This window comes from Aspergillus foveolatus (genome assembly GCF_047715535.1).
Source record: "Aspergillus foveolatus strain CBS 279.81 unplaced genomic scaffold BDW70scaffold_44, whole genome shotgun sequence".
Classification (NCBI taxonomy): Eukaryota; Fungi; Ascomycota; class Eurotiomycetes; order Eurotiales; family Aspergillaceae; genus Aspergillus; species Aspergillus foveolatus.
The window spans coordinates 51,049-76,281 of NW_027396108.1; the positions used below are offsets into that span (position 1 = coordinate 51,049).

General features: G+C 50.5%; 9 protein-coding genes across 9 annotated transcripts; 4 read left to right on the forward strand and 5 right to left on the reverse strand.

Annotated features, from left to right (window-relative positions):
• Positions 1-351: 351 nt before the first annotated feature.
• On the forward strand, positions 352-2,740 carry BDW70DRAFT_169757 (amino acid permease-domain-containing protein; the record flags this gene model as incomplete). The annotated part of the gene is made up of 8 exons (XM_073742764.1): positions 352-611; positions 665-897; positions 1,161-1,262; positions 1,431-1,631; positions 1,692-1,750; positions 1,810-1,868; positions 1,944-2,465; positions 2,720-2,740. The coding sequence occupies exons 1-8, from the start codon at positions 369-371 to the stop codon at positions 2,738-2,740; spliced, it is 1,440 nt and encodes a 479-aa protein (XP_073593771.1). The 5' UTR covers positions 352-368.
• Positions 2,741-4,027: 1,287 nt separating this feature from the next.
• Positions 4,028-6,155, forward strand: BDW70DRAFT_169759 (RNA polymerase II-binding domain-containing protein; the record flags this gene model as incomplete). Its single annotated transcript, XM_073742765.1, has 2 exons — positions 4,028-4,648; positions 4,728-6,155. Exons 1-2 carry the CDS (start codon positions 4,499-4,501, stop codon positions 6,153-6,155), a joined length of 1,578 nt encoding a protein of 525 aa, XP_073593772.1. The 5' UTR covers positions 4,028-4,498.
• A 264-nt stretch (positions 6,156-6,419) lies between these two features.
• On the reverse strand, positions 6,420-7,251 carry BDW70DRAFT_151998 (uncharacterized protein; the record flags this gene model as incomplete). Its single annotated transcript, XM_073739373.1, has 4 exons — positions 6,420-6,569; position 6,686; positions 6,733-6,766; positions 6,822-7,251. The coding sequence occupies 4 exons, from the start codon at positions 7,249-7,251 to the stop codon at positions 6,420-6,422; spliced, it is 615 nt and encodes a 204-aa protein (XP_073593773.1).
• A 1,549-nt stretch (positions 7,252-8,800) lies between these two features.
• Positions 8,801-9,238, reverse strand: BDW70DRAFT_162069 (uncharacterized protein; the record flags this gene model as incomplete). The annotated part of the gene is made up of 1 exon (XM_073741069.1): positions 8,801-9,238. The coding sequence occupies one exon, from the start codon at positions 9,236-9,238 to the stop codon at positions 8,801-8,803; it is 438 nt and encodes a 145-aa protein (XP_073593774.1).
• Positions 9,239-13,839: 4,601 nt separating this feature from the next.
• On the reverse strand, positions 13,840-14,912 carry BDW70DRAFT_140620 (emp24/gp25L/p24 family protein). Its single transcript, XM_073737650.1, has 4 exons — positions 14,708-14,912; positions 14,458-14,646; positions 14,085-14,364; positions 13,840-13,997 (listed from the first exon to the last, which is right to left on the reverse strand). Exons 1-4 carry the CDS (start codon positions 14,858-14,860, stop codon positions 13,987-13,989), a joined length of 633 nt encoding a protein of 210 aa, XP_073593775.1. The 5' UTR covers positions 14,861-14,912; the 3' UTR covers positions 13,840-13,986.
• A 141-nt stretch (positions 14,913-15,053) lies between these two features.
• BDW70DRAFT_140621 (ubiquitin-specific protease UBP15) lies at positions 15,054-19,892 on the reverse strand. The gene is made up of 10 exons (XM_073737651.1): positions 19,236-19,892; positions 19,020-19,140; positions 18,711-18,855; positions 18,503-18,660; positions 18,263-18,452; positions 17,159-18,216; positions 15,973-17,108; positions 15,610-15,924; positions 15,427-15,556; positions 15,054-15,381 (listed from the first exon to the last, which is right to left on the reverse strand). The coding sequence occupies exons 1-10, from the start codon at positions 19,242-19,244 to the stop codon at positions 15,272-15,274; spliced, it is 3,372 nt and encodes a 1,123-aa protein (XP_073593776.1). The 5' UTR covers positions 19,245-19,892; the 3' UTR covers positions 15,054-15,271.
• A 68-nt stretch (positions 19,893-19,960) lies between these two features.
• Positions 19,961-21,852, forward strand: BDW70DRAFT_88191 (protein kinase PKP2). The gene is made up of 4 exons (XM_073745103.1): positions 19,961-20,271; positions 20,317-20,436; positions 20,487-20,769; positions 20,817-21,852. Exons 1-4 carry the CDS (start codon positions 20,138-20,140, stop codon positions 21,606-21,608), a joined length of 1,329 nt encoding a protein of 442 aa, XP_073593777.1. The 5' UTR covers positions 19,961-20,137; the 3' UTR covers positions 21,609-21,852.
• A 685-nt stretch (positions 21,853-22,537) lies between these two features.
• Positions 22,538-23,731, reverse strand: BDW70DRAFT_88201 (signal peptidase complex subunit SPC3). Its single transcript, XM_073745104.1, has 3 exons — positions 23,493-23,731; positions 23,347-23,420; positions 22,538-23,276 (listed from the first exon to the last, which is right to left on the reverse strand). Exons 1-3 carry the CDS (start codon positions 23,636-23,638, stop codon positions 22,753-22,755), a joined length of 744 nt encoding a protein of 247 aa, XP_073593778.1. The 5' UTR covers positions 23,639-23,731; the 3' UTR covers positions 22,538-22,752.
• Positions 23,732-24,244: 513 nt separating this feature from the next.
• Positions 24,245-24,976, forward strand: BDW70DRAFT_140628 (gamma-glutamylcyclotransferase family protein). The gene has a single exon (XM_073737652.1). The coding sequence runs from the start codon at positions 24,278-24,280 to the stop codon at positions 24,905-24,907; it is 630 nt and encodes a 209-aa protein (XP_073593779.1). The 5' UTR covers positions 24,245-24,277; the 3' UTR covers positions 24,908-24,976.
• The last annotated feature ends 257 nt before the right edge of the window (positions 24,977-25,233 follow it).

A 25,233-nucleotide genomic window follows, 5' to 3' on the forward strand; every position in this document is an offset into this window, starting at 1 on the left:
TATTGCAGCCGCATGGTTCTGTGCTACATTAACTGCCTGTAAAGGCGACGGCGTTTATAGGCAGACCAGACCGCCCCATCGCTCGTTCCGCGAAACATCTCCGCTAGCCCTAACTTTCGCGAACTACCTGCTATTTTGTTGCGACGTTGATTCAGACGGGCGTTACGTTCATACAACCTACTTGAGTTTGATAGATCAAGGCACGGTCCAGGCGTCGCGGCTGTTTCACAACTACCTCCTTGCCTCCTTGCGCTTGCTCCACTTCCAGGAATGTAGGTTCCAAGTATACCCAAGTACTAAGTACAGATGTGTAGATATGAAGCGTACAACTTTGACAAACTGAACAGCAGAAAGCAACCTTCCTATCCATGAAATCTGGGGCAGCCATGGCAACGAGTGTCCCTGAGAGAAAAGGGGAAAGCAAGCATGACTCCTCCAACGGAACTGACCCAGATATTATCACCGGCATCTTCCCAGACACAGACACTACCAATGCAGATGACCTCATCCTCCAAGCAAACGGCCACAAGCCCCAGCTACGCCGGCAGTTTAACTGGCTGTCAGCCCTGGGCCTCGGCTTCTCCATCACAAACTCATGGGTGGGGTACTTGGTAGGTTGCCCTCCTTCACTTCCGCTCTGTTCGCTACTAACTGCGATACGCAGAGCAACTTTGGCCAGAGCATGAAATATGGTGGTCCGCGCCTTGTCATCGTCGGGCTGTTGCTCGCCTTCATAGCACAGTCGATTATCAGCATCGGCCTTGCAGAGATTGGATCTGCGTTTCCGTCGTCCGGCGGCCAGTATCATTTTTGCTTTTTGCTGGCGCCGCGCAGATCTAGGAGGTTTGCGGCATATGTTGTCGGGTGGATGTCCGTTGTTGCGTGGTGGGTTACGACGTATGTCTGCCTGCCCCTTGTCGACTTGGACTTATTGTCTGGTAAGCGGAGGAACGGTACCTAGATATTGATGAAGGTTAGGTCATCTGGCATCTCCCTTACTGCAACGACGTTAGCCGGGATAATACACCTCTTTAACCCGAGTTTCAAGGCGACGCAGTGGCAGATATATCTGTTTTTCGTTGCGATGGCGACAATCACAAGCAAATATCCCCTCCCCACACCCTACCTTTAGTCATATGAGATGCTAATGCTGCCGGCAGTAATCCCTGTCTTCGTCGCATCCAAGAAGATCTCAGTTATCTGCCAGATCACCTTGCTTTTATCTATCGTCGGCGTAGCAATAACGCTTTTCGTTCCTACCGGTATGCATGAGCAAGTTCAGCCGCCTTCGTATCTCGTCAGCCCATCCGCCGGCGAGACAGGCTGGGGATCTGGAGTATCTTGGATGCTGGGCATATGCAACGCCATGTATGCGTTTGGGGGAACAGATGGGGGTGAAGAGCTTTGCACATTCCTGAATGCGTCAAAAGAACTGATTATAGCCAAATAGCCCTCCACATCGCCGAAGAAATGCAGCACCCTGGCCGCCGTGTGCCGCAGATTATCATTACGACGCTGATGATCGGTCTGGCTACGACACTGCCGCTATTCATAGCACTGCTGCTGTTTTCAAGCGATACAGTGGAGATTATGGACTCCCCTCTTCCAAGCGCAGAACTTATCTATCAGGCGTGAGTCGCTAGTAATGATCGTTAATGGTTGATCTAGCCCGTATTGCTGAATATTCATAGGACTGGCAGTAGAGCAGGCACAATGTTTCTCATTATATGGATCCTTATCGTCTATATCTGTATGGTCTCATCATACTCTTCTTCACCTCTATCAAGCTTACTGGAGGAATGCGCACAGCATGCCTACCTTCCCAATGGGTAACCAGCGGCCGACTTGCCTGGGCTTTTTCACGAGATGTAAGTCTGTTCGATCTTCATCTTATCCACCTCGCTCTTTGATATGGTTTTAAGTAATATCTGACCAAAGGACAGAACGGCACCCCCTTTCCTCGCTACTTCAGCGCCATCAGTCCTACATTCCAATTCCCCGTCCGCACTACGACGGCCGCATTTGTCTTTGTCCTGCTCTACGGGCTTCTCTACCTAGCTTCCACAACGGCCTTTAACTCAATAATCACCTCTGCAGTGCTGTTTCTGAATATCACATACGCGGTACCGCAGGGAATTCTTTTGCTCCGGCGAGCACGATCACTGCTCACCAGCACCTCAAAGACGAATACGAGTATGAACATTCTCCCTCCCAGGTACCTGAATCTTGGGCCCCTTCTCGGTTCATTCTGCAACGCCTTCTCAATACTGTGGATCATTGTCCTGGGTGTATTCGTTTGCTTCCCGCCTGAGATTCCGGTGAATCTCGCGTCGGCAAATTATACGCCTGCTGTTGTAGTCGGAATCTTTGGCCTTATTTTGCTATTTTGGGGGCTTGGTGGGAGGAAGATGTTTGAAGGGCCGCAGGTTGACTGGGAGGTGTTGGAGTTAGGGTTGAAGGTGAGGGTGAGAGGAGAAGCATAGCAACATGAAAATATGCAGTGCAGGTTGGCCCAAGTTGTCAAGTAAGGTAATGCAAAACTAGTTTGAGCGCTAAGAGTATAAGGCTTGATGCTGTGCTCGATATGCTTGCCATGTTGTCATCCTACTATTCATCTTCAAGAGTTAGCGCCTGACCGACTTGGAAGGGAGAATTAGGTCCATCAAGCAGGCGCAATTTGGCCATCATCTGTCATATAGCTGGTTACACTTTTATAGAGGTATGTTTGTCCTTTCCTTGATTTGTTTTTGGCGGGAGAACCAGCCTGTGGAGTAGGAGCTAGCCCTAACTGTCCGTATCCGCAACCCTGAACTGATATACCCTTCATTCACATCTTGCGTGGCTTCATCCATTCTGGACTCATGCACCCGTCTCTTGTATTCAGTATTCCCGCTCTGCATGCATTCTCTTCTTTTTTTTTTTTTTTTCTACTGCGGCCGTGGCTCGAGCTTCTTTTCTAGCTTTGCTCGACTCGCTTCTGCCCAACCCCTTGACGCACGAGCAAGGAGATACATAAGCAATGTGCGAATTCCACAGAATCTGCATTTCTAATGTATTTCTGCTCTATTGTGGACAGCCACAGTGCTCATAGTCCCCACTTCCGCATCCTTAAGTTGATGGAAGAAACCTGCGACATCTGGTTCCGGAGGCAGCATAGCAAAGGAGGACATTTTACTGCATGGGAGCGACCTGGAGCGCATGTAGATGATGTGGCGAAGATTTGTGGGATACATGCGCCTGTCTTCGGTCTGGGAGCAGGATCAGCAAGGTGGGATTATACTATGGTGAGTAGTCGTCTACCCAATGTATTCTGATGCAGTGATATGCTGTGGTCTCGAGGCTAACTCCGCTTAGGGCTTGCAGTATCTCAGTGCTGCTCTGTCGCCCTACCATTCCACTGCAGGGAGTCGCCATCAATCATGAGTATGAGGAAGTTGACGTTGTCATTAGTTTATTTAACAATGGATTAATGAATTCCTAGCAATGCACTACAGTTCACTCCTGCAAATCGTTCTCTTCCTGTGGCTCGTTCGACGAGATCAGGCTACGACATGAAAAGCAACAAAACGGAAAAAGCATAGGCTTTTACAGTACTAGGTCATCATTATTCAGGCCCCAGCCAGCGGTTATAGAAGAGGTTATATCATGACGTTATGACGGAGAAAAATAAGATACATCGACCAGACGGGTAACTGTCTGAGCAAGGCTTGAAACAATTCATTTTCTCAATATCAACTAATTAAAACTTCTTTCTATCCAAAATTGCAGTTTTCAGCCATCGTTAGATAGAAATGAGAGGCGATCCACCAGTCGCCTAGAAAAACATTCATTGCCGCTATGAACCTGTCGTTCGCTCCCCATTATTACCACCGATATGCAACAAAGCGTTATAGCGCCAGTATCCTAGTTTGTGCATGACTTAATGTTTCATAAAGAGGCAGTCACTCAATAGAAATTGGCAAGATAGTTCCTGGGCCCTGGACACTAAGTAAAGGCGGCTTTAAAGGCTGGTTCTGAGGGGCACGAACAGGATAGACGGCACTCCGACCCTCTTCTCATAGGGTTCATAGTTCACTGACTGAGTGTTGAGTAAAGAGATGAGAGGCCAAGGATACCAGTCAGCCCAACCCTACAAATATGCAGTGTATTGGACTCAAAACAACCTTGAGCCTTGGTTGCACCCCTGCATCAGGCTGATGTGGACCGGTATGACCATAGACGATGGGCCTCTGCTTAGACAAAGAATCCCTCAACCCATAGCAATCACTCGTCTCTGGGTTTCTGGATCTCTCAGAGAAGGACAGTCCAGGATCGATTCATTTGCAAAGTTTGATTCGTGCTGTTGGGAATAGTGGAGGATGAGCTGCAGCGCATAACTCTGAGTCAGCAATTCATCAAGCTGTATAACCTTTTCACGTGACGTCGATTAACCTCAACCGGCCATCACTTGCGCCTCGTCTTGGACTTTGGCCTTTTACCAAGCCAGCACTACCACGGCATGGCATCCCACCAAGTCGCCATAGCGAAAGCATCGCTGGCCGCGGGCCTCCTCCGGCCTGATCCAACGTCCGTCTCCCGTGACGAGATCACCACCCTGCATACTACTCTCGACCGAGCACTGTCGCACTGCTCACCCGCAAACATCCAGGTTTGATCTGCTCTGCTCTGCGTGCCCTGCCCGCCGGTCCCGCGAAATAAGTACTAAATCTGCTGCTCGACACGAATAGAGATGCAAGTCATGGCTCCTGAACTATGTGGTCGCGTCGTCGAATCGGGTGACTTTGTTGGCGAAGTATTTGGTTGCATTGTCGGGATCTCTGGACAACAGTCCCGCTACAGATGGGAAACAGACGGAGACGCAAGACAAACAAGCAGTGCAGGCGCAAATCCCGTCGGTCAAGAGGAAAAGACTGCACATGCTGTACCTGCTCAACGACCTGTTCCATCACACGAAATACCATAATTCGTCGAGCGCGGCGTTCTCGACACTGAGTGGATCATTGCAGCCGCATATGGTGGAATTGTTGAGCTATGCTGCATGCTACGATCGCGAGAAGAACCCGAAACATCACAGGCGGCTGGGTGAATTATTGGATATATGGCAGGAGCATGGATATTTTGGAGCCGACTATGTGGGAAAGCTCCGAGAGGTCGTCGCCAATTCTGCTGTTTCCGGACCGGTTACATCGTCGGCTACACCCGGCGCGGAAAGTACAGAGCCGGATCGCAAGCATCGAGACGCGCCGTATGTCATGCCGGCAACCCATGGCGATCCGTCGACCCCGTACTACGACCTTCCTGCCGGGAATCTCATCCCGCATATCATCCCAAACTCGACTGTCTCTCTCCGGCCGGACATGATCAAGCCGCTACAGTTCTTGGCTGGGCCAGCGGATGAGAAGCTCGTAACAGCGCTGAAGGCGTTCCTCGCAGATGTAGATCGGATCTACAACCCGGGCTGCCCTCAACAGAAGGACGGGGAAATCGTGGACATTGATGAGCTCGGCCAGACAGTAATTCGCGACGAAATTACCGGCGATATCCTCGAAGGCGAGACATACTACGGCTGGTCTCGGTCCTTCTGCCAGCAAATGAAGAAGCGAAACGCAAAAAACAGGAATGAGAGCCGCAGCCAGAGCCGCAGCCGCAGCCGCAGTCCTTCAAGGCGCAGAAGATACAGCAGCGTCAGCGACGATAGCCGATATCGAAGCCGAAGCCCCCGGAGCCGGTCACGGTCACCTCGACGACGACGCTACTCGCAGGGCCGTTCTCGCTCGCAAAGCCGAAGCCGGTCATACTCACCAGCTCCTGCTCCTGCTCAGAACCACGCGCACTCGCAGCAGCAACATGAATCCTACAGCCAACGACCATTCGCTCCACAACCTCATCCTCAAGCGCCACAAATGCGTCACGCACTCCCCCAGAACGCATTCCCCCCTCCACCACCGCCAAACTATCAAGGTGCGTGGCCGCCGCCTCCTCCACCCCAAATGCCCAACTTTCCGCCTCCGTTTCCGCAGATGCCGCCAGGTCAGATTCCGCCTCCGCCAGGGCCGCCAGGGCCGCCGGGGTCATACGGTTTTCCTCCTGGCGGAAGAGGCTGGCATCAACAACCTCCACCGCCGCCGCCGCCGTCCGGACGGGGCTGGCGGTAGTTTTGGGTCTACTGTAGTGTACGATAGTCATGTTATTGAATAGCTATCAATTGGACAGTAAACAAGCCACAAACAAGATTAGGCTGACAATGATCCAAATATATCCACCCAGCATCTAAAAAAATTCTAGCTAGACCAGACCGGACCCGAACTACCTAGTCCAGCCGAATCACGCAGCCTTAAGCCAAGTAAAAGTCATCATCAGGCGGTTAGTGTACTCCACCCGTTTCACAATCCCCCACTGACACCCCAGAGCAGCAGAATCTAAGTCGAAGGCGTGGGCGTCGGAATGGAACTAGACTGCGCAGCCAGATAACTTGCCTCGGCCTTGCTCTTCTCAATCGCCTCCTTCTTGTCCTGGATAGCCTTGTCGTAGGGGATACATCCGCTCTTGAAGAGGGACTGCGTACCGGGCTGTCCAGTAAGTTAGCACCGACGCCTCTGAGTACTGTCGAATAGTTCTCTCAGGTCGAGAAGAAAAACTGTACCTTTTGCCCATCAACATTCCCACTGGGAGAGCAACACATCACACTACTCAAACAATCGATATTCTGCTCATCTTCGCCCATGGCTCTACCTGTTCCCAAAACCGACATCAGCTCTCATTCCATCTAGATTTCCGAGAGAAATAGAAGGATGAGGATATGGGAGGATGGAGACACATACATTGAAAGCCTACAATACTACTAACCTTCACGTCCCGGAACCACGGTATCAGACCGCCAATCGCGTTCTCACCGACCACGTCGTCCGCAAGACTGTCCACGGACGTGCAGCATTGGCGTGAATTGTGGGTTGGCGGGCATGTAGTCGGGTCGAGGGAAGAGGCGGCGGAGGAAGCTATGAGGGTCGCGATCGAGTGGACTAATGACTGCGAGGCCGTTGCTTGTTCAGGTTTGAGGGTAGGATTTGGCCGTTCTGGTTTTTGGATAGAGGGGCCGTCGGCGTAAACGCCAGCGTTAACGCTGGCGCTTTGGGGGAAGGCTGACCGGATGGGAGAACTGTTGATCTCGACAGGGTTGGCGAAGGTCGAGATTGGAGAAACGGCGACGAAGACGGCGAGAAGGACTGGAAGGCTACTGAGTTGGAATTGCATTTGGCCAATGCGTGCTGGATGAAAGAAGCAAGAATGTGTTGTTGCCAGATCAGAGAGAGATAGAGGGAAAGAGATTATATGTGAGAGTGTTTGAGGTTGGGAGTATAGTGAGCAGACGGGTACCAATCCAGAGCAGAGAGAGGGAACCAAGAAAAGAAGGATAGAGGGAGAGACAGAGCCTGAGACTAATCTGTGGATAGTTGACAAGAAACAAATGTCAATTGCAGTTTGCCATTGCCATGGAACCAGGGATGAGTCGGTCCAGCCCAGAGCAGGGAGGTTTGTCGAGTCAAAGAGTCAGAGTCTGAACCGTTCAATCGATGCATTTACCGTCACTTTGAGGCTGGAGATGGGAGGTTTGACCCAGTGCGCCGGCCTTGGATTGGAATGAAGGGATATATACCCTTCCTCGATGTCTGTTGATCGAGACAGAGTCGAGCAGATTTTTATTCGACCAAGGCGATGTTGATGTCTCGGTCTTACATGCATTGATGAGATAGTCTTGGAAACAATCAGACGATATACGTGTTCTTTGCTGAGGTCATGGCTCGTGCCTTGGATGGGGATCTGTTTACCTGCAGGTACTGTAGTGTTGCTACGATAGGGGTTGGGGATTACTTTGTACGGCTGACCCTGAATCAGGCCTACCAGCCAAGCGCATGCCATGAAGATAAGCAAGGGATGGGTTAGTAGTTAAGTCTTCCTGCGTCCTGCCTGCATTAGGGAATGAGGGTGAGGCCATTCAGGCTCTGTCTTGAGCATAGACGAGCATAGCATAATTCATCTGGGTAGCATACCCGCAAGGCTTACTAGTTAGATAATTATGCTACCATTTATGCTAATATTTACTATGATATGCCAGTCTTGACAAACTCGGTGGGGGGAAACACAAAATAAGATTAATAGATCACGAGAACAACTTATTAGAATTCAACGCATCCCATTGCATTTGCTAGCATTGGCCAGCATTGGCCAGCAAGCTGCCATACCATCCCCTGAGACCCCAGGATGGCCATCAGCGCGAAACGAAGGATCATTATGTCGTACGGGGTATCGCGCACATCAGGTAGGTCAGTACGGTAGGATATTTGGACTTGGCTCGTCTATAACTGTCAATTGAAGCAGGCGGGCTGATCAATAAGGACATGGAAAGGAAGGGATGTCGTTGTCACTGTGGCTGTAAAGCAGAAACGCACTCAAAACAAGAGCCCCAGCTGGGGAAGAAGTGGAACGGATAGGAGGCTGTAGAAACAAGGTCAGGGAAGTATGAAAGGTAGGCGTGAGAGCGTCGCTATTGCTGGTGCCGCAATATCGCTATCATTGTCATACCCGCAGTCGCTATCGCTATCGCTGTCGCTAGAATCCAACGCTCAAAATCAAAGAATCGATCGAGTCGCAACCATGCCGATATCAGGTGGAGCTGATCGCGATGACGTTCTCTGAAAGACCTGCTTCCATACTCGTTCAATCAAGAAACCAAGACTCCGAGCCTGTGCTAAATGATAAAAACTGTCGAACGTAATGCGCTGCACTACACCTGCGACAATTCCTATTCTCCATCCAAGGCGCCCGCGCCAAAGTCAACATGGCGGATCTTAGAATCAGCCGGAGAATGAGTGCGGCAAGGGCCAGCGCCCCGACCCGGGCCCGACGCCTGTCCTGCAAGGAAGCCGCTCGTCGAAGTGCCGCTCTGGCCGCTGGTGTTACTGCTCCTGCTGCTGCGGCTGGTCGCCGACCCTCTGTCGCTGTCACCGGGACGATCCGCAAACCCGGCCATGCGGCGTTGGGTGTACTCGAGCATGATGCGCGAATAGTCTTCGACGGTGGAGGTGGACGAGCGGCGGTTGTGGCCGCCGCTGCCGCCAGATTGACCGGGGTAGATGACGTTGCGGTTACTGGCGCTGGCATTGGCATTCATGGCGCCGGGAGGCGGGCCAGAGTCTTGATTATGGGAGACGGACGCTGTATGGGCGCTGGCGGAGGGCATTTGGACAGGATATCGGGCAGGATATCTGGGGGATGGCTGGACAGGATGTCTGTGACGAGTCAGTCATGCTGGCATGTACACATCATGCTGGTATGGATCAGAAGCGTCGTGTCGGCCGCTAGGTAGACATCGCCGAAGGTTGAACCAAGGTGAGACGAGCGTCGAGGCCGACAGTCAACAGTGGGTAGCCTGATACAGCCATCGCCAACGCCGGCCCGTTCTGGCAGGGTAAGGGGGAAGCGGGAAGCAGCTGCGCCGTCCAGTATGAGCGACCCAGGGAACCCTAGCTCTCACCGCGTACCTTATAAGAGGGAGAAGGTCGTGATCACCAGTTGGTCGGGCAGTCAGCCGTCGGTCAGTCAGTCACGTTCGCGTTAGTTTGGACCAGAAATTATAGATGCAGTTCGGATTGCAGGTCCGATTTCGATGGGCTTAAAAGGCATCGAGCGAGCCGCAGCACAGGGATGTCATATTACCTCTGACAAAGCACTGTATCACTACGTATCCTCCGGCTGAAGTACCCTCTACCTTTGCAGACGCAGAGGGTCGACCACATGGTGATCACCGTGCAGACTCGGTCATTGGCTGAGAAGAGCAGCAATGACATCACAGTTCCTGAGCCCTAAGGCGTTACGCTTTCCGCAGTTCCTCCACTATGCCTTCATCGGCGGAGTCCAGATGCAGATGACCTCACTTTACAGCTCGACCACCGAGTGTTCAAAGTACCCAGAGGAGACACGGACGGTACAGACCGATAGACCATACGCGGTACGGACGATACTTACCCGCAAATGCATCGTTGCGAAACTTGTCCCCGGCTCCGTACACGGTATGTATGAACAGACAATAATACAGTCAAACCCATTATCCCAGTTCCCGCGGGTTTGCCAAGCAACAACACTGTGGGGAGCAGAAACAGCGGGTTTTCGAGTGAAGGTTGTGGGCTGACGGGGACCCGGCCATCGCCATCGCCATCGCCATTGCCATTTCTATTGCCACTGCAATGCCACTGATCTAATCCGGTCCAGGTCTGATCTGGTGAAGACGAGGATTGCTATACCTCCCAGCCAACTGCTGTAGTGTCGGCTATCAGGACATCTGGGGAATCTGTCCAAAGTCTGCTAGAACAACGTCTGCGCCTTGTAACCGTTGTGGACTCGCGCTATCGCGCTATTGAATCTGACGGGCCCGTGCCTGAGTCAAGCATAAGATTGTCTTAGGGCGACGTTACGGCGATGACGTCAACCTAGAACTACGGTGACTACGGAGTATAGAGTGGAGTCTAGAGTAACTGAGAAACGGAGTACTCTTTGAGTATAACAGAGCATCAAAGTACGGCACCAAGCGATTGATAATGATGGCGATGATGATGGCGATGATGATCGATGATGATGATAATGCTCCTGCTATTATGATGGGTCGGGTGGAGGAGATCGAGATGAGCGACAAACTCAATGCTGAGAGTGGCAAGACAAGCTACACAGTATATGGGGCGTATGTCATAGGCCTGGTGGAGGTCTCCGTCGTCTTGGTACAGAGTACCTAACCCCATGAAGTCATGGAGCTGGACCCTGAGTATGAGCCCTACTGCAGAGCCGGTCCGTCATACGGGAGTACAAAGACGTCAAGGGGCCAACCCGTCGCTTGGGGGACGCAGGGGGTAAGCTTTTTTTTCTTTTTGGCATTTTTTTTGGAATTTTTTGGGTTTTTTGTGTCGGGGTTAGCAGGAGCCTAGGTCGTTGATATTCGCCCTGCTTGCACCTAAATCGTCACCTCTCCTACCAGCTCCGTCGTCATGCGCGAACGGCACTGCCATCGAGCAGTGGATATAGAAGAGTATGTAGCTGAGGTTGGTTTTATTTCTTTTTTCTTTTCTTTTCTTTTTTTTCTTTGGTCTCAATTTCACTGCTTGTACAGGATTTGGGTCTACAGCTACAATCCTTATGGTTCACAGCAACGTTTATCTCCATCATAGTCAGTCTTATATCGATGTAGCGTTTTTCTGGACACAGCATTTTCTCATGGCGGCTTCGCTGCCGCCGTCAAAGCACATCGAGGAACTGCTGGATGCATGGCTGCATGGCTGTAGTGGCCCCCTCAAATGCCCGACTGGGGTCTATACGAGACAATCCCTGCTCTTTGTATTTGTCAAGCGTGAAGGAAGATAAGGATCGCCATTCTCTAGGTCCAGACCAGTGGAGAAAGTTCGTCATTAGGGCCCAGCCCGGCCCCCGTCCACTATTAGCGCCGAAGTACTTACAAAACAGCCCGTAGTTTGATGTCACTTTGCTGATATTAGATCGCCTGCGTCACAGAAGTTCAGTATTAATGCGGCCTACGTGTCTACCGAGCTCTATGTCCAGCAGTAGCGCTCTTAGTGGTCCTTGACCATACTGACAACGTCGATACCAGCCTCTTGTGTTCTCCGCCAGTCTGTATTCAATTGATATGCTACGATATAGTACGATAGTAGTGGAGTCAAGCTCGGTTGGAGCCCTCCATCATGCTTGGGAGCTGCTAGCGTCGGGTGCAGCTCGCTATCCGTACTGACTGACCGGTATATGAACGCCAATGCAGGCTTCTCTAGTCTAAATATACATCTCTCACATATACCCTCTCAACTCTCTACCCATGCTCGGATCAAGCTACTACAATACCTTCCTGTGAACCGCCTCTGCACTCGGCGTACGTGAGCACGGGTCTAGACAAGCAAATGGGACCTGGTATAGCAGATAGATCCGTCTAGGCTGCAAGAGTTGGAATCTAGCTTGCTTCAACGCTCTGGTGGTCTTGTGTGCTCTACTCATTCTATTCTGTCCCCGGCCTGTGAGGGCCCTGCTCTGCCTCCTCCTTCTGTGCGTCTGACGACCTTGCGTCATCAGCCGTCATATCGCCCGCAACCTTCAATAGAACACGACCAGAGTCAGGGAGTTCTCAGTTGGGGACGCAAAATTTGTCCAACCTGCTTTACTTCGACCTTCAGTCGAGCAGAGAATGCATGCAATTCCCCGTGATGTCAGATCGGTAACTATAATGCTAGAGTAGGTGTTTTCAGGTAACATACGCCAGCAGGGCTGTGGTGGAGTATCCAGCCCGTCGAGCATGCTTTTCCACGCACATCCGCCTTCAGGAATCGTCCTCTAGCATGTTGGTCATGAAAAACAGTTTCCTTTAAATGTATCGTCTTGAACCAGGACAGGTTCTTGGGCTGAAGATGACGGTGAGCTGTCTCTCCTCTACTTTCCCTTGGTATTGTCATCTTACCCACTTGACTAACTCTCTACATGTATCTGATGTTAGGTAGAAGACCCACTACTATATGTAGGTCCGCTTCGAGCTGATCCACGCGCCCTGGCCTCAATTCGGGAAGATATTACTGTCAATTGTGGGTAGCTGTCACTGCAAGTTGTGCTGAAGGATCATACAGCGTCTTCACCCGCAGAAATCCTTCATTATGTAAAATCCCGTTTCCATTGATCAAGTCGCGGTGATGAGACATCTGGTCACCAAGTCATGAACAGATGACGGCCTGTTTCGTCCAGGTATAGAGTTTAGAGACACTGCTGGGACAGAATTTGGAGTAGGACAAGTTTACCGCCGTGCTCAACTGGGCTGTAATATCTGGACGTCATAGTAATAGCATGCCGTCAGCCATCGACAAGGTCGGGTTGCATTGCGAGTATAATGGTAATCTATAGTGGAGGCTCTATATGAGTACGGTTACAGGCTGGCAACTGACTCGGCTGGCGAATAGGTCTGGAATGCTTGGAGATGGGATATGACGGTGAGGTCGCCTCCTACTTACCCTAATCTGGAGAAATGTGTTAGTCTTCGGAAGAAGGGATGGATAGACGTTGATCTGGCTCTCGTTTTCCTTGTTATTGAGCCGATGTAAATTTTTTTTTTTTTTTCCTCTTTTTCTTTTTTTTTTTTTAAAAAAAAAGGTCTAGTCTCGCAAGGTTGCCGCTTCGTCTCCTAGATTGGTCAAGGAGAATGAAGGCATCTAGTTACCATGTTGAACTTTCTTCCCAGTTTTCGAGCTCCAAAGCATTGGCATTGCCTGGCAGGAGATGGAGACCGTGACGGGGACGTTCACATGCAGCACCCCGTTCCCTGATCGCAGCGGTTGCAGTGCAGGGGTGAGATTTGCGCTGATGGAGCTGTGCATGCACATACGTTGGCTGACGGGTCCAGCCCCAACGCCGCCTCTCATAGTGTCTGGGTTGCTCTCACTCAGCAGCCTATGAACATGTTACGGCTGTGGTCCGCTTCTCATCCTTGCGGTGCGTCTGTTTACCGAGTTGGGAGGGACTTCTGTTCCGTTGGGCTTAGATGTGGACTTCTCTGGAACGTGAATAGTCGGTGTGGTACTGGTGGTTGGAACAGGACGGGAAATGTCCAAAATCGCCTTTTGCGACAACCTTGATCGATAGACGTCTCCTATGGGTTAGGAGCCAGAGCAACAAGTACGCGATGAAGTACCACCCAGCCCCTGATGCGGCTGGGGACGCCAAATTCGCAAGATAGAAACTTGGCCTTGATATTCGTGAGCTCTGAGCAGAAGTTACTCGGAAAGACTACGGATTCAACCGTGACAAAGCTTGATGCAGAGACGTCGATTGACTCTAGATGTAAGAAGGGAAGCTTCATAGATACGGATACAGAGAGACGCACGCAGACGCAACGCAAGGCCAACGCCACAATTTAGAGATCATATCATATACTATATTCATTCTCGCTCATGCTCATCACACGTAACCTGCAGGAAGAAACACAATTAGCCGTCAATCCGGTCACTACACCCGCCTCCAATACTTCGTTGACGGGAAAGGGAGAGAAAACATACCCTTCCTGGCCCCCTGGAAGAAGAACCTAACAATGAAAACCTGCAGTCCGGCCATAGAAACCATCATGAGGCTTTCAATGATGCTGAAGTTCCAGATTCGGCGTTCCGTTGACCGCACGGTACTGAAGTTGCGGTTCTCGCGTGTTCGGAAGTACTTCTGGTTACGGGAGATGGTGGACAGTTGCGCGGAGAGCTTGAAGATCGACTCTTCGATCGCGGAGGCTTGTTCAGGGTTCGCGCCCTGACGGGAGGGGAGCTCGGTGCGGGATTCGTTTTCGAGCTGCAACAAAAACGCAGATAGAGTCAGTCTAGTCCAGATCGGGCCCGAAGTGAAGGGGAATGCGAGGGAGTGGCTGTGGTTGGGAAGACGAACTGCAATCTCAAAATCGACCATCTTTTCGGCAAAAGTGGACATCTCGTTGTTGAAGCAGAACCGGTACTCGCCGACGCTCTGGGCCGTGAAGACAAAGTCGCCCTGGCGCTCTTTGGTGCCGTCTAGGACAGGCTTCTCGCCGGGTCCGACGACAGCATAGTCGACATCGAAGGAGCCACCTGATTGAACCTGGAAGAGCCGAAGAGTCAATGTTTGTCAATTGTCTAGTAAGATGGGCTTTGTATCTCACAGCGAAGTAAAAAGCGACTTTGGTGTTCCGTTGCTCGACGAACTTGTAGAAGCAAGCTTTCTCGTTCGCCTCAAGTCGGTAGGTGAGGGCTGTTGCGGTTACGGAGGACACCAGGTATGCCAGAAGACCGATAAGCAGAGCTGTGAATCGCATTTTGAGGAATTGACGGCCGAGCTCGTTGTTGTTCTCCCCGGGCTTGTTGAAGCGCGACTGGAGTTGGGTCAAGTTCTGGCCAGCTGTTGTTGTGTTGTTTGACTTGTTTGCATCCGCCTCCGCGGCCATAGTGTCTCCAGCTGACTGCCGCTTCGCACTAACCACTACTAGAATAATGAACAAAAGATTTCCCTGCATCTTGTATAGAGCTTCATTGGTAGGTAGGTACTATCGCTGGAGTATAAGTAGCGGCAAATGTGCGCCTCCCCGGTCCCAGAACAATCATAGCAGTGAAAGCAGCCGTCTACAACATAAGAATACCTTGGTGCGCTCAACATATTGACACTCATACATCGCCAAACTCTTGAGCCATACGACATGGGGTGGGTATTATTTAACATCATATCCGGCTCATCTGATGAAGAAGGATTCACTTCGGTTCCAAAAGTTCTGTTTTTTGCTAGGGTGGTCCAAACCCAGCATATCGTCGGATTCACCGATGATATCTGAGAGTATATCATCTGAAAGCGTCAGTAGAGAGACCACAAACGACGCAGCTGACTTACCATCTTCCAGATAACGAGGAGTTGAGTAAAGCTGCCGAGGAACGACAGCAAATTTGACCTTCTCCAATCGTTTCCCTTTCAGACCGGTTCGCTTCGATAGCCGCTCCTTGGTTTCTTTAAAAATCTCTCCCTGCTGGGATCAGTAAATGCATCTCAAAGTTTATAGGCTACTCTGGAACATACCGGCTTCACGACAAACTTGAATGGCACCCCATGAGGCTTGTTGGTTTCCTTGTCGAAGTTGTACGCGTTGACTACCCGCGCGCCGCTTTCCAGTTCCAACTCCTCGTCTGGCACTCTTTCCGCGTACAGAGCCACAAAGTCATTTGAGCCACCAAATTTGGCATCCGGAGTGAACTCTTTATAGATTTTGTAATTGTGGACCTCGAACACCCGGGCTTTGTTGATCATCTCGTCGTCTAGATTTGCTTTCTTCTGCAAACCGGCTAGGACATCTTGGATTGTCCCATCCCGAGGCACCAGAACTTCCACAGTTTGCTATTCTAGTCAGCTACCATCCACATCAAGGCTTTGATAAAGTCCTACCTCTTTAGTGATGCCCTCGGAGAGCCATGTCACGCGGAGGCAAACCTTCGACTCAAAATCACTCAAGCTTGTCTCCAGCACCTCGTAATAGAGCGCATCCTGTCGAACCAAACTCATCCCATAGCCAGAAACCTGTGCTCCCATGATGCTCTGCAGAGTCTGGGCATTTTGATTAGGGTTCCGCTTGATGAATCCCTTGGGCTTCCCGGTACTGTGAATAACCGTTGAGAAACGCAAGTGGGTGTGCTCCACGCCTAAATACTCGGCGACCTTCTTCGAGAACTGATCATAGGTCATCTTCTTGCTAAGCACGAGCTCAAATTCTTCATTCGGGTTTGCCTTGATGGGAGCAAATTTGATAATGACTCGGTTGACAAGATAATCGTAGTAGGATTTCGCATCTGGATAGATCGCTGTTTGGGGCAATTCTGACTCCTTGACCACTTTTTGGAATGTGATAATGTCGCCGTCTTGGATCTCCGACTGCTGAAACGTTTGCTTGGGCTTCATGAGGTCGATCATGGTGTGTTTAATCTCCTCATAAAGGACAAACTCGGTCCCGGCCGGCCAGTTCATCAGTTCGAGTATTGCCGACCCGAGCTCCCCAACCTTCTGATTCTTGCGCACGTATGTTGCACCGACTCCAGTCAGGGTTTGGGTTGGTACGTCAAAGTGCTTCAAGAAAATAAGCACCGAGGTTGAGCTATCCGGCCATGAAACGGTTCCATCGGGAGATGGTTGTGCGACCTCCAGCCATACTCGGAACACGTGTCCCTTGGTGGCATATCTGCTGTACGCTTCGTCCATGGTCATTTCGGGATCCTGGATGACTTGATCCGGCCGCATTGTCTTATTCTGGCGATTGACCATGACCCAGAATCGAAGTTGGAGCGGGTTGAGCCCTTTTTCTTCCGCGATCTTCTCGGCAAATTCGCCAACAGTCGTAGTCTTCAAAATCCGGTACTGTTTTGGAAGTGCCTCGTCCACAACCGGTGGATCGTAGCTAGTCAGGTCAAAACCATGATGGCACCTGAATGTCTCCTCAGACAGCACCCCAACTGTCGTGTACAAGTGCGCCTCTTCTCTCTCCTTTCTCCGACGGGCGATCTCTGCACGCTCCTCCACAAGACGTTTTTCTATAGGCTCATTAACAGCAAATACTAAAGACACGGGAGCTTGGGCATACCAATGTGGGATGGCACATCGTCTTTTGTTATAGGAACAAGAACATCATCCACTCTGGATTTGCGGACATAGACCAACATGTATGCGTTCGTCGACCGTTTGGTTGACAGTCCTCGGGTATAGGGCTGTCTCACTCCGACTGCACCGTTGGGCAACTCATACTCACCACCATAGTTTTCTTCGAGCACTTCCTTCTCTGTCGCTCGGGTTACCCGGTCGTCATCGAAGCGGTACCAGAATCCATCTTTCGTAGGCTTCAAGAAGGCAAAGTAGTGGCCCGCGTTCAAATCACCGCTGTGGACCAAAACACCATGTAATTGATAGACCCACGATTCGGATCTATCGGCGTCCTTGGACAGATAAGGAGCGGCATCAAACTCCATTGGGAATGCGTGACGATCGTTGATCTTCATCATGGCGTCTCGGTGAATGTCGTATTCAAAACGTTTCAGGTGTAAGTGCAGCACCGGGGGGAAGCTCTCGAATATTTCGCCCTTGTCGGCATCCTGCAAGCCGTATGGTGCCCCTGCATCATATTTGTTGTCTCCTTCAAGTCTTTCCACCTGAATATAATCGCGAAAACTGTCATCAAGAGTCTTGTTGTTCCTCACGTTGAGCTGGATATCCCAGAAATCTTCCACCCGTGAAGACTCATAGTCAACATTGACACAAGAAATGTATGTTTTTGATTTCCCTACGAACAATTCGGGAAGTGCTTTTTCTGCTGGAGTTCCTTTCATTTTCTCCTCAAGTCTCTCCATCAGTTTCCGTGATAGTTCTTGGACATCTTGCTGTTCGAAAATTTGCCTTGATTCCCAACCGAACGATGCAGTGAGCTCTGTTGTCGACACCGGCAAGTCGCTCGTCTGAAGATTGTTGAAGAGTCTCTGTAGAGTCCACGCGCTGTTCTCTTTTGACTGTTCTTCTTCCGTTGGTATCTGGTAGACGGCTTTTCGGAAGGCATTCGTGAAGTATAGCGACTGCAAGAGTGAATTGAGGTAGCATGTCGCTCCCTGGTTTTTCAATCCGACCATACCGGTTTCTTTCTTCGAGTCATAGCTATGATTGTCAGCACAACCAGTACCAAAACCAGCCGAGTTCTTACTTTTGGAAACTGTGCCATAGAACACCCGTCGGGTCCTTGACAACGCGCACGTATGCGGTAATATTGGCCTCATCATTCTGCACGAGAGGGACACCACGTCCCTCCCATTGCATATGAAAGAGTCTGCGCAGTTCAGCGAACCGTGTGAAACCCCAGTCGCCCTCGTCCTGGTTGAACCTATGGGTGGCGGCTATAATATACTTAGTGAAGCAGTTCTGCAAGAATGATTTGTAGACTCACTGTGGCTGATCTGAATGGTCGGATCGTTCGGATTCCAGAGAACCAGGGCGAACTGCACACATGCATACCAATTCTCCGGCACCTCGTCTTCCCACGCATGCTCTAGGTAGAAGGAAGCGTGTTCGACGTGGTTCCCGTACGGAAAGAAAAGTATCCGCCTGCAATGAGTGAGCAAGCCATCTGAGCGGCAATGCCTACGTCAACTCACCATGGCGATCCTCCGCACTGAAAGATTGGTCCATGCTCCTTCTTGCTTAGCTTCCGCCAGTTACTGATAGACCATGTATGCCAAGTTTCATCCGCAGTTTCAAGATCCGGGTCTTTCGGGAGGACGCGAGCCATCATGGCCGGGACTGCCAAACGATCATATTTTAGAACAATCCTTGTAATTTATTTGAGCGCATTTATAGGATGCTAGCATATAACTGTTGCGGGGACTTGTCGGAACAGCCATAAATTCTGGCAGGATAGATGTGCAATCGCCGCGATGAGAAAGGTGTGGTGGGAAGGCCCTTACAGTCATCCGCGGAGGGTTCTGCGTCTAGCTCCTCAGAGCCGGACTGCGAGACAACGACATCGTCGGTCCTGTCATTCTGGAACTGTTCGTATTCATCAACCAGCATTTCACTATCTGCGACCTAGACGTATTTAGGCAGCATGTCAGCAAAGGCTCTCCCAACACACAGTTTTAAACTTCGGTATTGCCGCAGCAAGAAAATAGTCGAGGACTCACGTTGTCCATGAAGGCAGAAAAGTGCGCTCGAGCACTCGAACTACAGGAAGTTCGCTGCTCGAGAATGGGGTATAGAGGACAAGACCTAAGACAAAAGAAAGGTTGTTCTATCCCACCGGTCGGGGCAATGAAAAGATCGGAGGGAGAGAGCGGAGATGCAAAGAATATCTGGTTCTGACGTTCCAGGTCAAGGGATTTGCCTACTCAGACCAATGATAACGCATAATACGGCCTGCGGGACAAAGAGATTATTAAGAGCGCCAGCCCGGCAAAGGTAACTGTAAGAACAGACCTCCTACTTGATATTGCTCTATCCTTTATTACTCTTCCCTTTCCCAGCCTAACAAAGTACCTGAGTGGGCCTCCCCTTTCCTGCTTTAATCTCTTCGTTAGAACGAGAATCCAGGGCACGCACAGTGATATCATAATATTTTGGCCCATGGTCCACCCGCAATTATGAACACCATCCGTGGGCATAACTATACAATGCCAATTTATGAACCATACCATCAATTAGGGCTACTTAGGGCTCGTATCTGGATTGCATAGTACCAGGATCGCTTTCAACATTTGCTGAGGCCAGTTTCTTGTCCTTAAAACATAATAATGGAGTTCTCGAGGTACCACCATACAGTAGTGGTGGGATTTGCAGAGAGATTGGCTGATACAGAACGGTCGGTCGGTCACATGTCAAACCCGGAGGTCTCACCGCCCGGTGAACAGCCATGACTCCTCCTGCGTTCAGCCATCATGCGAGCAGCAAACAACTCCTCAGCGACCACCAGGGAGATGTGCGAGACTCATCATACGATCCTAGTTTTTCATCCGGCTTCCCGAGACTCTAGTCATCCCGGAACACCCCCCTTCAATCCATGAAGTGCCCTTGATACATTCCGGACGAGATGCTGCGGAGTTGGCCAAACCGATGCCGGCGCACCCCGCGGACTCAACGAGGTCATCTCTCAGTACGAGTGCTGCATTCGGAGAGCTTTGTGCATAATCCTCCGCCGTGGAGACCTGTATCAGCTCTGGACGAGTATGTTCTCGCTCTATCGAATGACATTGGTGCTAATGGCTGTAGATACGTTGAACGCCAGATTCGACCGATCAGTTTACGACAACTGACTTTCTTTGGGCGGACCTTGACCGAATCAAGACTTCTAAGCTCAGCCAATTATGTGCGCACAGAGCTTCCAACGAGGTCAGTCGTTCACCGCGCGTTTCGGCTTCTGCTAACAGTTGTGTTTGCAGACTAGCACACCGTCTCCGGGACATACAAAAGCTGCCTTACGCTGTGGTCGCCAACCCTCACTTCTCCCTAGTATATGAACTCTACTATAAAGCGTTTGAGAGATTCCGGACGGTGCCCGAGATACGAACACTCGACGACAATGATCGATTCTGTGACATCCTGCGAAAAACGCTCAAAGAGCACCTGGTTGTGATACCAAGGCTGGCCATGGGAGTTCTTGAATGCCGCGGGCTTTTGCCGGCAGAAGCAATGGACCAATTCATGAATACTTTACTAAGGGCGGTAAGGAGGTCCTACTTATTGGAGAGTACACGTCTAATCCTGCACAGAGGATATCCCGTCGAGTGATCGCGGAACAGCACCTGGCATTGACGGAAACATTTAATTCGCCGTGGCACTTCCCTGGATCACAAGATCGGACAGATCTGAATGCAGATTTTGTCGGCGAGGTATTCCTAAAGTGCAACGCCAAAGAGGTCGTAGAGCGATGCGGCAAGCTGGTACAAGACATCATTCGGCAGAGCTCTGGGTCAGATAAGATCCCAGAGATATCTGTGCAGGGGCATTTGGACGCCACTTTTCCATACATGCTCAGTCACCTGGAGTATATAGTTGGCGAACTCCTGCGTAATTCGATGCAGGCTGTCAGCGAGAGATATCAAGGTCTGCACCAAACACCGCCCCCCATCGAGGTGCTGATCTGTGAAGCACCTCAACATGTGATCATGCGCGTTTCGGACCAAGGGGGAGGCATACCCCGAGAGATTCTGCCATACTTGTGGTCTTTCACGAAGGGTCCCCACAGCAAAGTACGACTGGAAAATCTAGGACAGGTCCCGGCAATGGCAGCTACATTACAGGAGCTCTCAGTGTCTAGCGATATAAAACATGCAGACAAAGAGACGTTTCGAGAAAGCTCTCTAGACACTCTGACTTCGCGGCCTCCAGATCTTCGGCTGGGGATAGGGCTGCCAATGAGCAGAGTCTATGCAGAGTACTGGGCAGGCAGCCTGGAGCTGCACAGCTTAGAGGGATACGGCGTGGACGCGTTCCTTCAGATATCGAAGCTCGGCAACAAGAACGAGCAAGTGACCACAAGAGCAGCAATTGATGCCGTATGATCGACTATATTTTGCGCTAGAGTTTTATACAGAGTGTTCCCGGCGTATATTCCATATACCAAACCAGTGGATTCTTGCTCATGCCATCTCAGCCTTAGCCCGTACCTTCGTGCTACAGTGCTGGTTATCGTGCTGCCTAGCCCTATGGCCCCGATCGGCTTCTGCGGAATGACGTCAACTAAGCAAACCGCCGCCGACATCTGGCTGTCTTCGCAATGTAAGGAAGTATCATCCATTAGAATATCTGTGAGACTATATTCTTAGGCCTTTATAACAGCAACTCCTTAATTTATACCTGGTCTGGTGACGTCGTTTCTCTCCCGCCAGCCTCGTAAGATGAAACGCATTAACTCCGACCATGATGACTATATTCCCATCTACATCTTCATTCTTCTCTTTATAATTTTCTTCTTAAGCTTTCTCGGAACGTACTCAGATACCAACGAACGCGCGGAACAAGCTGCGCAATCATAATTCAACAGTCAATATGGCTGGTTCAGCTTCTATGCTATGCCTGATCATCCTTACCATTTTCAGTGTGTATCGTCCATTCTTCAAGGCAATCGGTCTTCCAATGAGTATACTGACGAGACCCAATAGTACCACCTCTAGGCGTCTTCCTAATTTCAGGCTGCAGCGTCGACTTTCTTATCAATATCATGCTCACGATCCTAGGGTTCACTGTCCTGTCCTCTTCAATAGGATCTCAAGTTAACAGCTCCTGTACAGCTATCTCCCCGGCCACATCCACGCCTTTTACCTGGAATATGTGTACTATAAAAATCGCGAGGCCGTCGTGGCCGATCCAGCACCAGGTGTCTACTCCGATCGGATCCAGCGGGGGGGGCGGCACAATTACGGGACGATTTCTTGATTAGGCTTCATTGATTGGGACTTTTTCTGAAATTGAGTGCGCTCTTGGCTGCTAGCGTCGCATATTTAGCCCTTCGATAGTGTTCACAGGTTGTTTTCGGGGTAATAATGGGACATCGATAATTTGGCGGCAGCCCTGCTTATTACCTTACTTGCATGTTGGATAGCAGACTGTCAACAATACGAGCCATCCATCTTGCTGAACCAGGAAAATCTCAACACTGACGAATAAGCCAGCCATGAATATTTAGAGCCTAATACCCTACCGTATCTAAATCAAAGCCTCTGGCCTCTCCGTCTTCGGCTTTGATCCCTTCAACGCCGGCAAATCAAACGCTCTCGATACCCCGGTGCTGCCACCTGTTCTGGGAACCGCACCCGTCCCAGGAGCCCACCACAACGCTCCAACCCACGGCTGCACATTCCACCCCACGCTCAGCGTGACATTCGTCCGTTCCTCCATCCTCCCCGTAATATCACTAATCTGGTACTTGCTCTTCTGATTGCGAAGACGGAGAGTTCCGGGAACAGCATCCTGCTTGTTGCTATCGTTCTTCTTGTTCGTCGAAGAGCGCTTGCGCGATGATGCGGACTTGCCGCTCTTAGTCGGGAAAAACCGCTCGCGCAGATTCGCAAAAGAGTAAGGCGATTCGGGGGCTTCAATGATAGTGTCCCAGATGATGGCTTGGGACTGCGGGGTTAACGAGTTCTCGGAGGGTTTGTTGGAGGAGGAGTAGGTCGCGTAAACGTAGACGAAGACTTGTTTTGTGTTCCAATTGAAGAGCGGTGAGAGATCTATTGCATTTTCGTTTGATTAGCCCCTCATCGCAACATACTTTTAATCGAGTAATGACGGTAGACGTACCAGCATCCAAGTCAAATCTTATCTGCGCGTACTCTTCTTTCTTGGTGGAGTAGTAGTGGGGTCGACCTTTTATTCTATCGTGCGGCTTGGTTAGCTTCTAGCTTTCTCCTTATATGCTAGCGAGTATCTAGACAATGGCGACGTACACTTTCACATCCCTCAACGACACTTCCGTGTTAATCTTATCCGTCGGGAACAACAGTACCGAGAGGGCGGCGAAACCCGCAACAAAGAGCGCGACTGTCGTGAAGAAGCCGAAGACCGCTTGGGCACGATTCAGTGTCGAGTACATCGTTTACTTTTCTTTCTGTCTCCCTGTCGGTGGGATAGGTCGTTGTGGTAGATGTGCCCAGAAGGGATGGGATGGGTTGGATGCGGATAAAGCCACATGTCCCCGGCCGCGCTCAGAGGTTTCGGCCGCTTATCGATAAGATCAAGCTTACTGGACACTGGTACTGAAAAACGTATGACGGTGAAGTATACTGCTTCTTTTAAAAGCCTGGCAGGTTTGTACTCTTGTTTGATACGATGAGAGATTTTCAAGGTACATTAGCTATTTGGATGGTCTGCTAGTAGATTTTACCACCCGCCGCATAACTCAATTCAGACAGCTTGACGCTGGAGATCACTCCGCTCTCCACCTAAGCTGACCCCCCGCGCTACTTAAGTATACTGCAAGACTCCAACAGCTAAGACGCAGTCTTAAGTCATCCTTTCGCCAAATTACTTTGATCCCCTCGTTGCTAGAGGACAGCATTTACGAACTTCAAGATGGGCGACCACGTCCTCTTCTTCTACGGTACGGTTTCTTTGTTTCCCTGCCTTCTCTACCGTAGCGTTGCAAATACATAACCCCACAAGCGCGACTCACTTCACCATCAAATCCCGAGCGAGTATCGAGTCAGTACTAAGCAGCAAGTCAGGAACCCTTATGGCGCCCCAAATCCTTCACCGCGTAATCCACGGCTCTCCGACACCACAACAATGGCAAAAAGACCTTCTTCAGTTTCGTCCCGCAATACTGCACGGCTATAGGAGACATCGAGTCAGGGGAGCTGATTATCCGGGAATCATCAGAGAGTCAGAATTAACGCAGGATGCTGCTACGGATGGGTCTGGGTCTGCAACAGATAAAGCAGCGCTACCTTCAGTGCCTGGAACACGGTCGCGCGCAAGCGTCCTCGGCACTGTCGTCTCAGGCCTAACGGACGGCGACATCCACAGACTCGATATCTTCGAGGGAGCAGAGTATAGACGGGAAAAAGTTTCTGTGCGGATACTGCGGGAGGCATTATCAAAAGACTTGAACAATCAAGACGGGACTCGGAATGGGGATGGGAGCGGGGCACATATGGACGCAGATGCAGCTAGAGATAGGCACATCAAGGATGTATTGGAGGCTGCGGGGGCAGATTTTGCAGACGAAGAGGAGGAGGTTGAAACGGAGACGTATGTGTGGATTGCTGGACGGACAATGTTAGAGGATGCGGAATGGGACTTTGAAGCCTTCAAGAGGGATAAGATGGCGTGGTGGGTTTCTGCTGATGAAAGTGAATGGTGATATATGTTTAACTAGAAATCGTGGGATGGTTTACAGAGATTTATGCAGATGTTAATAGAGCCTGTATAGAATGCGTTGTACTTTCGCATAAGAAAAGAAATATGTAAGACATGCAAACATGCATGCTAGGAACTCGGACTGCAATAAGATAATGCGATGCAATGCGACGCGATGCCATGCTTGGTAACTCATGTTCCAGAAAAATGACCACCTTCCGAAACGCCTGAAAACATATCTTTACTTCTAAGCAAGATAATAATGCAGTTAGGGGGTTGAATGAAAGAAGAACATGAATATAACCGCTAACAATTCAACACATCCCTTCA